We start from the raw sequence: 12164 nt of genomic DNA, 5'->3' as shown, positions 1-12164 counted from the left end.
AAGGTAGCTGGTTGCATTTCCTTAAAGCCAGCACATAATATATAATATGACTGGACCAGCCTCTCCAAATGAGACTTTTATGTAAGTTTGGTGATAGATTCTTGATATAGGTGCTATTGGTAGAAAATTTTGATATGTCAGAAAGGATCATTTTATAAAAGGTCTAAGCCAGTGACACAAAGATCATAGCTTTCTAAAATCTTATTTCTCTGGGTACCTGGGTGGCTCAGTCAGTTAAGCATCTGACTTTGGCTCAGGTCATAATCTCGCAGTTCATGGGTTTGAGTCCCACCTTGAGCTCTGTGCTGACAGCTCAGAGCCTGGAGCCTGCTTTGAATTCTGTGTCTCCCTCTCCCTCTGCCCCTCTCCTGCTCACACTTTGTCTCTCTCTCAAAAATAAACACTTAAAAAATATAATCTGATTTCTCATAAGATAAGTTATATACAAATATATGAAATCCTACTAGAGTTGCATGGTTCATTTATATACTCATTCATAAAATTTATTGAGAACCTACTGTAGACCACACACTATTTCAGAGGATATATCAAAGAACAAGCAGATAAAACTCTGCCTTTGTGGTACCTGGGTGGCTCAGTCAATAGAACATCCGACTCTTGCTGTCAGGGTCGTGAGTTCAAGCCCCACATTGGGGATGGAGCCTACTTTTTGGAGCTTACATAGTTAATAAAACAGCTTTAGACAAGTTGAGTTACAGGGGTGCCTAGCTGGCTCAGTTGGTAGAGCACGTGACTCTTGATCTCGAGGTTGTACATTCAAGCGCCATATTAGGTGTAGAGATTACTTAAAAATAAACTCTTAAAAATAAAACTTGAGTTACCACTAAAAGAAATAATTTGTAACAGTCTTGTACTAAAATAAAATCCTAACCATATTTCCTATTTGTATTTTAATTCCCTAAGAGAAAAATTCCCTTTTGAGATGAAGGGATGCGGTCTCAGAACACACATAGGTTTAATAATAGGGTTGCAGAAGGTCATTTGACATTTTGATGTTTCACTTATCAGTAAGTCCTTTTCAGAAGCCATCTAGTAAAGACTATTTGAGTCCTTTTGTGATTTAACATAGATTAAGTAGAATAGGGGGGAGAATACTGGAAATACATACTAAAACTTTGGGATATGAAGTAATTATAGAGAACATTAAGAAAGCTGAACCGACCAAGACAAATGCAGCTTTGGACTCCTGAAAGAGAGGAAAGGAATCCTGGTAATTTCTTGGGTGCACACAGCTTCCTCCTCTTGTGTCCTTTCCTGTTGAGCTTTCTTATACCCAGAGAGCCCGGAAGGACAAGAGGCCGGAGAAACATAGTAATGTTTCTTACCCTGGTTTCTATTCAGAATCGGGATTATAAGCAGAGCTACAGACGACTTGATCTCTCGTTCATCTGTTACAGCCTCCAGGCCCTCCCAACACAGGAGTTTCTGTCATTATCTTTCCTGACCATCCATTACCAGTTAGGCCTCACTGAGGCATATCAGTTAATTTGCCTCCTTTCTGCTTCCAGGTTGGAGAGGAGAAGCAAGGCGTTAAGAGTCTAGGCCCTCAACATTATGATTTCACTGCCAGACTGGATAAAAACTCTGAAGATTGGGACCTGAGTTTTACTCAGGACTAGTAGTCACAGTCTGCCTTTGTCTGGGGCTGTCTTTTCCCTTGTGTAGGAAACTGAAGCAGTTGCTGCTCTGTTGGAGTTGCCCTTGCCTCTTGAGAAGCAGAGAAGGGGTGGTATCACCTACTGGGAGTTCAGAAATTAGCTCTTTTCTTTGTGTCTTTCACATGAAAAAGTTTCAAGGCGTCGAAAGTTGGTGAGAGGTGGACAGAACATTGAATCACGGAAACATCAAATCATCCTATTGTAATGAGCAGGAAAATATAATAGTTCATGAAAATGGAATTATTCGCTCCTACTTGAGATTCAGTAAACATCTCGTAATTTTGTACTCCTAATCTCTAGCTCCACCTCTGTTCATGGATGTTGTAGGTAGGGATTTATTTGCTTCTGCCACTAGAGGGCACGTGTGAGTTGTAGTGCTTCTGCCGGTAAAGTCTTTGGAAATCATCTTAGTATTTACTTGCTCCTTGGCAGCCTCTTGGTATTACTTTGATATTTAATTTCATATGAAAGTTTTTACAAAAGAATTTAAGGTTAATTTTATTCCAAAATAGCCTATCAAGACTCTTCCACCTGCTGTTTCTACCGAGCCATCTGTTGTTTTATCAAAAAGTGATTCTGACAAGAGCTCTTCCCAAGTGCCACCGATGCTACAAGAGACAGAAAAATCAAAGTCAAATACTAAGCAAAATAGTGTGCCTCCTTCACAGAGTAAGTAATTCTTCCTTTTATGTTCTCAGTACGTTTATTAAGTGTTAATATCTTAAAAGTCTGAAATGTTTACACTTGTAACCTTGGAAGACTGATGGGTTAACAGAGCAGCCCGCCCTTCCTTTACACAGGCTAGGTTCCTGGCACCTTGTGGGCTTCAGTTGTGAGGGCCAAGGAGCTGAAATCATTCCAGGCGAGACGGGGTGTCCAGGCACATACAGTGGAGGGCTTGCTACATGCCGTTGTCCATCTGGTCCCTCCCTTTTGCTGCGCACGTGTCTTGGGACTGCCGGGAATTGTGCTGTGCCTTTTCCCCCCTTTTTCTCCCGTCAGCTGCCTTCAGTATCCATTGTGCCCGTGTTCACTTTCATTACTTAGATTGATAATGCCATGTTAAATGATGGGTTTTCAAGATCGAAACCGGTGAGATGTCATTCATGTGATTAAACAAAATAATACATTGGCATTCACAGGAAAAGAGGAAGGCAGCCATAGGATAACCTAAAAACAGGTGACTGGGCCTTGAAGAGTTACACATAAAGACTGAAGAGTTAGTGGATTTCAAAGCATGTTTTCATTGATGCCACTTTGATATTTTTGAGACATAACAGTATTTTCTCTTGTTTTTTCTTTCTTTCTTTTTTTGCTTTTAGCCAAGTCTGAAACTAGCTGGGAATCTCCCAAACAAATAAAAAAGAAGAAAAAAGCCAGACGGGAAACGTGAATATATTTTTCCTGAATTGGACATGTGTTTGTAAACACTGTCTGGAAGATTATGCTGTTTATGCAATAATTTGTGAACATGTACAGAGTTTTATATAAATTTAAACCAATTTTTAAAACAAAACTGTGAACACAACCACCATAACAATGGAATCAAAGGAAAGTTAATTTATGAGATTAAGAGGTCAGCAGAATATACTACAGCGCTGGAAGACCCTTGGGGAAAGTCTTTTCAATTGAACAAGAACGATCGTAATTTAAGAATATTATCCTGGTTTTACAGCAGTGCCCTGTTTACAACAGATTGTGCCCTGTCTCATCTGCAGCTGAAGAATAGAGGATTCTGATTAGAGAGAGGGTTGCCTACAGATTGGTAGGCGGCGTCTTGGATCTTATGCACGGAACTTAAAACCATTTGAATCTGTATTATGCTTAAATCAAAGTGCTTTGATCAAATGCATAATCTGCCATATCTTTACATATATGTTGGTAGCAATTTGTATTAAAGGAATCACAAGTGCAAATAAAAGGTCATTTATCCTTTGTTAACTAAACTCACGGTTTAGTTTACAATTTTTAAAAAGTTCTTAATTAAAACATTGAACATGCAGTTGATGCTTGTATGGCTTATGAAGTTATTTTTGATAGTCTTACATTACTTGAATTGTTCAAAGTTCAGTATATTTTAAATTAAGAAAGGTAAACTATATGTATTTGTTTTATACTTTTAAGATTCAGACTCACAAATAATGCTCTTGTTTAGAATTTGAAACTTTTAGGCAAAGTCGACTTTACATTTTCGCTGTCCCTAGCAGTTCCTTTTTTCCAGCGTCAACTCTTCTTCATTACTGGTCCATTTCCGACTTTAACAGTGAAATCTTCACAAATTAGTTACACAGACAGAACTTTGAGTATATGATGGAGAATGAAAAAAAAAACTAGAGTCAGACAGCTTTAATTGACATTGTCAAGACCTCCAGTTATCAGGAATACATTTTTTTACTGCCTTAACCTATAGTGCGTAGAATATGCATCAATTTCTTGAGGGGGATTCGTGTTTTTATAAGAATTTTCATGTAATTATTGCAATTGTGGTCAAATAAGGAACGTTTTCTGCTTGAAACTATTGATTTAAATGACGTGTGAGATGCTTCACCATTTTCAGGCACTGTGTAATTCTCTTGTTAATAAACGGGCAGGCATCTTTGTAACTATAAATAGTGCATGCTCAGCCATGTACACTGTAAATAGCCTTTACCAAACGTGTTTGACAAGGACCATAATTAACACCACCTAGTGAATTGTGATAAAGAAAAAAAAGCCATGATTTATTTGATGCGATTGGCTTGCTTTTATGTGGCACCAAGAACGAAACTGTTTAACAGCTGTAACCAATGGTACCGATCTGTCCATCCAATCTTGTCTTTATTATATCTGATTGTGCTTTGATAGTATTGCATTGTCACACTAGGAAAGCTAAAGAAACAAAGTGGTTTTAGTTTCGCCGAAGACTGGCCTTATTAATGGACAGCTTTCCTAACAAGCGGTTATTAACTTTTATCAGGTGTTAACATCTATTTCAGGAACATGGCAGTATGTTTACATGTCAGAAGTTTTGTTTAATTCTATGATATTTCTAAATTGATTTGTTTAAATAAATTCAGCAAATGGATAGCATTGTTTTTATTTGCTTCGGTATTGGGGTAAATAAGCTAAGCTGCCAGGAATTCATTTCTGCAAATGACTTTATTCTGTTAGCTTTACGTAGATGTTTCCTGAAGAGATCCAAGGATTCCTAAATTGCCAGCAATTTGTAAAGGTGTCAGGGGAGAATTTGAGAAGGAGTCTGTTGTGTACTTTTCGAATGTGCCAAAAGAGTTGTGCTCAGAAAATTCAGTTGAACTCTCTCAACTCTACCTCACTATTTCTTTATCTTAGAATTTTGTCGGCCATGTCCAGTGTTGGACTTCATTTCTCCAACCTAGTATCTTCCGTACGGCCACCCACGGTGGTTGTTCGAGGCCCTGACCTTTGAGGAGAGTTGTAGCGTGGAGATGGAGCAGTGCGCTGCCGAGGGGGGAGCCAGCACAGACAGGCCTCGCTCAAGAGCCAGTACATGGACTTTGTGTTTTAAGAGACGGCAGCTATGAGTGATAGATTAATAAGTGTATTTTCTTCCATATGCACGAGATGAAAATTCTTGCATAATTAAAGTACCGTTATTCTTTGCTTTTTACTGTTCCAGAGGATCTTTATATGCATCCACTCAGTTTCTGGAATCTGAACACAGGAACTATTCTCCATCATCAACCTCAGAAGGCACTAAATGAAGGAAGTGATTCAGGGAGAAGGGGAAAGAGTGGAGCCTGTGGTCCTTTGGGGGCTTGGATTAGATGCTCCCCGAACTGAGTGGGGAGATAACTGATCTCTTGAGGCTTTGTCAGGCCCAAAGGGGAACCTTGTTCTGATTAGCAAAAGAACCTCCTCCCAGATCTCCCAATCCTAGCTAGAGTCTACATCCTTACTGCAGATCCTTTCCTTTTCTGGAGCAGGAATTAGGATTTCCCCAGACTGGAATCCTGTCTAGACCCCAGATTGAGCAAAACAGTAGTTGAGAGAGTCCAAAAAAAGTGTTGAAATACAATGCTTTTGATGTAATTTACCAGGTTTACTTTGTGCATGCATTTGGGGTGGGAGTTGGGGGGTGGGGGGCCAGTGGAAATAATTTATCTAAATCTAATGGTATTATTTCATAGGCTAGTCCACTTTGTTTTTGGGTTAAAGATCATTAAAGGGCAATATTTAACTACAGAGTTTAGTTTTTCTTAATTAAAAACACTCCTCTATTAACGTAACGTCAAATATCTTTCAAAAATGAGAATTTAGGTTTAAGATGTCTAAGAGATGTCGTAAGACTTTACTGTAAACCCCTTGCACAAACTGGAATTGCTTTTTCCAAAAGACTTAGGGAATGCAAATATGTTCTCTGTAAAATGCATTGAGTGTTGTAAATAAAACAAACCATTTTTGTTTTGTTTAAATTCCTCGTTATAGTTCGCTTATGGGAAGGGACTTCAGTCATTTTGTGTCCTAACCTGGTCTAAAAGGCAGTTACATTTTGATGTTCTTGATGCTTCTTTCCAAAACCGTAGGTGCACTTGCAGACTTTACCAGTGGGAAGTCCACGATTTGAGTAAAGCACCTCATAAAATATCCACTTGTGACACATGTCCTCTATGGGAACCAGCTTTCACCTTCTGTCATCTTAGCAACAGATGTAACTGCCACCAGGTGCAGTGTATACTGCGTCCACTTTTTAGGTTAAGGAAGTTAGACTCAGATTTGACATTCTTCATTAGTGTGGCTGTGCCCCAAACCAATAGTGATTCAAGAAAGAAGTTTATTTCTTGTGCATAGAAAAATCCGGAAGGCCACACGGGGCTGCTGGGACACTCCGGGCTCAGGAATCCAGGTTCCTTCTACATCAGCCCTCCCCGTTCTCAACATGCGGCTTCCACGTCCTGGCTGCTGCACAGCCAGAAACCTTCCAGCATCGAGCCCCTTCCTTTAAGAACGCTCTCCCGTGTCACATCGCACAGGCGTGAACGCGCACACCTAGCCGCTTACTCCTACTAGCCGCAGACAGAATAGGAAATAATAGGCCGTGCTCTGGCTGTCACGGGCCAAGTAGCGGGTCAGGATTCAGTTCTGAGGAAGCCATGGGGAACTGGACCACGAGCACAGCCAGCATTCCCTGTCACGGGGTTGACACGCTGCGGAGATCCTGCACCCGAGCGTCATTTTGAAGGTCGGTTTTAAATTTTTCCAACTAAGTGGAAATTTTGAAATCTCTTGGATACCGCTCAGAGTAGCAGCTAACAATGTTCGAACGTCTATGTAGTAGCTTTCTCAAATTCCTGCCCACCAGCGGGCGCTTTAGGTTCTAGAGACCGGCTGAAAGAAGGAGCCGCCTGCGGTCGTGCCTGTCCCGCCAAGTACACGTTGTAACAGGTCTCGATAGGAAAACTGCCCTAGTGTATAAAGCAATCTTTAACAAAAAATAGAAAAGCATTACTTTTCTTGCTAAATGCTTTAACAGGAAAATGCCTTCTAATTCTAGCATCAAGGCCGAAGGTTCATTGTGACGTGTTTGCTAATAATACAGTACTGAGATTTGTGAATAAGCTAATTAAGGACAACCTTCAGCAGATTCAAGGTCTTCCCCATGATAATGGCATTCTTATTTGTATATGTATGCTTTCCTTTTTTAATTTATTGTATCAAAGCATTCAAAATGAATATATGTAACATGTACATAAATTATAAAGCATAATAAAACGAACACCTCTGAAACCATTCTGCTTAAGAAACAGAACGTGATCAGTAGAGGGGATATTGGGAGTGAGCTTGACGTTCGTTGTTCGGCAGCAGGATCAAGGGGCGAAAGGCATGGATCAGAATCGCTGCTCTCAAATACCCCAGCGTGGCACAGGTCCTTTTTCGTGCCAACACTCGCTGAGGATCCCAGGTACCATCCTGCTGGTCGCGGAAGGGAGTCCGGGCTCACTGACGCCCCTTCCCCAAGTCATTCCACTGACATCTGTTGGGACGTTGTAACAACTACATGTAGGCCCAGTGACTGTGAATGGCGCCCCCAGGTTGTGTAGCGAACAGGACAGCCTTTCCCCGAGGAAGGAGGGTAGCAAGGCTCTGTGAGCACTTCCCCCGGAATTCAGGAGGGCAGCATGTGCCCTGTTTAGGGCGCAGATTCCTGGGGCCCGGGTGGCTCAGTTGGTTAAGCGTCCAACTCTTAATTTCAGCTCAGGTTCGTGAGTCTGAGCCCTGTGTCGGGCTCTGCGCTGGCAGTGCAGTGCCTGCTTGGGATTCTCTGTCTCTATATTAATAAATTAAATTAAAAATTTTTTTAAAAAAAGGATTGTCAAGGGTGCAGCTTCCTCGTGAAGTTTGTTGAAGGGCTGCAGACCTTCTGACAAACCACAAAGGGGTTTATGGTGAAACAGTAGGATCTGTGAGTAACTTAAGATAGCGTAATTATCGGGGCGCCTGGGTGGCTCAGTCGGGTGAGTGTCCGACTTCGGCTCAGGTCATGATCTCGCGGTTCGTGGGTTCGAACCCTGCATCAGGCTCTGTGCTGACAGCTAGCTCAGAGCCTGCAGCCTGCTTCAGATTCTGTGTCTCCCTCTCTCTCTCTCTCTGAACCTCCCCTGCTCACACTGTCTGTCTGTCTCAGAAATAAACATTAAAAAATTTTTTAATTAAAAGATAATTATGAATTACTTTGACACTGTATCATAATTTTAAAATACAAGATTACCTGGAAAAGTTGCAGCTATTCCCATTTCTCAGTAATATTGAACGCAATAATGAAAGATAAACAAAAACCTGCCTTAGGTACATTTCTATTATTAGCAAGCAAAATCCAGTAATTTATTAACAAACTAAAACATTGATCAAAGATGCAAGTGTGTGCTGATAACAGGAAATCTATTAACATTTCATTTCATCACAAAATTGAAGCAGGAGAAGCCTACAAGCATAACCGATGCTGAAGAAGTTTCTTACAAAATCCAGTAGCCATGCCCAATTTAGATTTTTTAAAAACTTAAAAGGGGAAATACTAACGTCATCTCAGTTGAAATCAGAGCAAAACAAGGTTATCTGTTAGCCAAGATTGTCTTGGAAGAGGCATTAACATAATAAAAGTTTAAAATTGGCATAACATCAAAAGAGAATTTTTCTTATTGAACGTATACCTACAAAGCTCAAGAGGTTTTCATAAAAAGCTGTGACCACTAGGAAGAGAATACACTTTAGTGGCAGATATACAAAATTTTCTAGAATTTTCTGTATTAGAATAAGCATCTAGAAAAGAAAATGGGGGGGGGGAATCCATTTATGACAACCGGAACTATCAAGAAAGACATTTTTCAAGAAAGATCCAAGACAAAATGAAAAAAGTCTTCAAGAAGGACAGAATATAATCTAACAGATGAAAAGCTGTATCGTTACTTGGAAAGCAAAATACCACTCTTTCCAAAATTAATATATAAATTGTGTTCAGTTCTAATTAGAATGCAAGATTTTTAAGTGCCTCAGAGATTATGGAAACAATTTTAAAAAGACAAAAAGCAGTAGGCAGCTGCTGGGGCAGGTCATGCATGGGACTAGCCTGATCAATAACAGATGTCAGAATAAAATACAGAAAGGCGGGGCGCCTGGGTGGCTTAGTCGGTTAAGCGTCCGACTTTCGCTTAGGTCATGATCTCGCTGTTCGTGGGTTCGAGCCCCGCGTCGGGCTCTGTGCTGACTGCCAGCTCAGAGCCTGGAGCCTGTTTCAGTCTGTGACTCCCTCTCTCTCTGACCCTCCCCTGCTCACGCTGTCTCTCTCTCTCCCCTAGAAATAAATAAAACATTAAAAAAATATATACAGAAAGGCTTCTGCCCATTAGGATTCTTCGCTGTAAAACCTGGGATCCCTCCCTCGAGTTTAAACCGAAAAGGAATCGGGAAGCACCTGAGATCCAGGCCCTGACCCTACCAGGAATAACAGCTAGCTACGTGCTCATTCGGAGGCTGCCCTAGCAAAAATGATGCATCCACCAGCTCTCGTGAGGACGCTCAGGACTGAGTGCCCAGACCTCCACCCTGCAGCCTCCTGGCGCCCCCAGAGGTCCACAGCTAGGTTCTGCTCAAGCCTCCTTCCCCCTCAGCAATTTCCTCGTCAGTGTTTGGCAGAGGCGAGGTCCCACCGGTGTCTATCAAGCAGCAAGGGAAACTGGCGAATGAATTTTGGCTGTGTAGAGAACCCCAAACATAAAGGATACTCAAAATGTCTTCGTTGAACAACCAAAACCAGATTAATGTCCACGCCAGTGTAATCTGTTCTCAACAAAAGAATTGTCCAACGGGTCTGGAGGACAGAGTGGGGAAAGCAGAAATATATTCCTATATACATGGGAATTTTGGATTGTTATTGTTTTTAATGTTTCTTTATTTTGGAGAGTCAGAGAGAGAGCGCAAGCAGGGAAGGGGTAGAGAGAGAGGGAGACACAAAATCAGAAGCAGGCTCCAGGCTCTGAGCTGTCAGCACAGAGACTGATGTGGGGCTCAAACCCATGAACTGTGAGATCATGACCCAAGCCGAAGTTGGACACTTAGCCCACTGAGCCACCCAGGCACCCCTGTACATGGGAATTTTGAATACAGTGTAGGTCGTGTTTTAGTTCCATCTAAAGGGAAGATCTACTTAATAGATGGTTTGGAGGCAACTTCTCTAACTGGAAAAAGTTAGAGTCGGATCCCATCATACCTTACATGAAAATAAATTCCAGATAGATTAAAGAATGAGACTTAAAAAAAATCTTAGCAGACAATACAGCAAACTACATATACAACATAGAGGCGGGGGAGATAGTCTACCTTTTAATAAAGAAAAGATGGGATATTTTCCAGTTATTATTGAGAAATAGTTGAGGGGCACCTGGGTGGCTCAGTTGGTTAAGTGTCCAGCTTCAGATCAGGTCATGATCTTGCGGTTCGTGGGTTTGAGCCCCGCGACGGGCTCTATGCTGACGGCTAGCTCAGAGCCTGGAGCCTGTTCAGATTCTGTGCCTCTCTCTCTGACCCTCCTCTGCTCACGCTGTCTCTCTCTCTCTCTCTCTCTCAGAAATAAATAAAACACTTTTTAAAAATTAAAAAAAAAATAGTTGACATACATCAATGTATATGAGGATGATATTCCTTTTTTAATATTAAAATTTCTTTTTTTTTTTTAAGTGTTTTATTTATTTCTAGGAGAGAGAAAAAGAGAGAGACAGCGTGAGCAGGGGAGGGTCAGAGAGAGAGGGAGTCACAGACTGAAACAAGCTCCAGGTTCTGAGCTGGCAGTCAGCGCAGAGCCCGACACGGGGCTCGAACCCACAAACCGCGAGATCATGACCTGAGCAAAAGTCGGACGCTTAAACGACTAAGCCACCCAGGCGCCCCTGAGGATGATATTCTTAACCAAGACTGGAAACCTACACACTATAAAAGGTGGACATATTTAAGTATATACAAATCTTAAAGACATTTTAAATGTTTTATTTCAAAACAATTATAGACTCACAGTGATGAGGTTTTGGGGTTAATAGTGGGGTTCGTGGGGTCTGGAGCTGACAGTCAAGAAAGAACTCTTGAAGATGTCTTTGATGCAAAAGTGATTTTTTTTAAGAATTTTTTTTTAATATTTATTTATTTATTGAGAGACAGACAGAGCATGGGTGGGGGAGGGACAGAGAAAGAGGGAGTCACAGATCCCGAAGCAGGCTGCATGCTGTGAACTGTCAGCACAGAGCCTGACGTGGGGTTTGAACTCAAGAACCACGAGATCATGACCTGATCCAAAGTTGGATGCTTAACCACCTGAGCCACCCAAGCGCCCCCAAAGAGGTGATTTTATTGAAGCATGGGAACAGGACCTGTGGGCAGAAAGAGCTGCCCTGGACCTGTGGAGAGACTAGTTATATATTTGGGAGTTGAGGTAGGGGTAAAGCCCAGAGGAAGTTTCCAGTGAGATTTTCATATGCTAAAGAAGACTCCCAGGATACTGGAAGCCTAGCTATTGTCAGGCTAAGGTGGTTTTCCCTCTAGCAAAGCATTAGCATTAAGACAATAGGGCGTTCCTGGAGAAAGGTTTTACTCTGCCCGCCTCAAGTATTTGTCAATAGGTTGCAGGTTATGAGGACATTTAATTTTGTCTGCCATTTCCTTCTGCCTTTGTTCCCCACATCACTATGGAGGGGTGGGGCTGGGGCTCCAGGAAACTGAGTCTGTAGGTTTCTGGAGATCAGGCTATTGAGAGGATTGCTTTAGTGTAATTTACTAAGATATTTGTAAATAGACGGAGACTCAGGCCCCGCAGGACTAGATCTCTATCAGGTAACCATTTGTTTTGTTTTCTCCCTTTCCCTTGGTTTTGGGCAGCCAGGAGTGCCTAAGGAATATCATGCATGTCCCACGGAGGCGGGGGGGGGGGGTGCGTGTTTGCTGCCTGTCAGCTTGCCTTCTGCTCCTTCATCAATAGGAAGTTGC

General features: G+C 41.7%; 1 protein-coding gene across 3 annotated transcripts in view; it reads left to right on the top strand.

Annotated features, from left to right (window-relative positions):
- The window catches only part of MTDH (metadherin), a 61115-nt gene extending 56340 nt beyond the window's left edge, over positions 1-4775 (top strand). For all 3 annotated transcript variants that reach the window (XM_039255480.1, XM_039255482.1, XM_039255481.1), the window contains 2 exons: positions 2192-2348; positions 3002-4775. In XM_039255480.1, the coding sequence (XP_039111411.1) occupies positions 2192-2348; positions 3002-3072 (228 nt within the window). In that variant the 3' untranslated portion in view covers positions 3073-4775. The remainder of the gene's footprint in view (positions 1-2191; positions 2349-3001) is intronic.
- The last annotated feature ends 7389 nt before the right edge of the window (positions 4776-12164 follow it).

Source organism: Hyaena hyaena, unplaced genomic scaffold (genome assembly GCF_003009895.1).
Source record: "Hyaena hyaena isolate Hyena2069 unplaced genomic scaffold, ASM300989v1 scaffold_533, whole genome shotgun sequence".
Taxonomy (NCBI): domain Eukaryota; kingdom Metazoa; phylum Chordata; class Mammalia; order Carnivora; family Hyaenidae; genus Hyaena; species Hyaena hyaena.
Note: the sequence above shows the minus strand (reverse complement) of the source record. Positions and strands in the feature narration are given on the sequence as shown.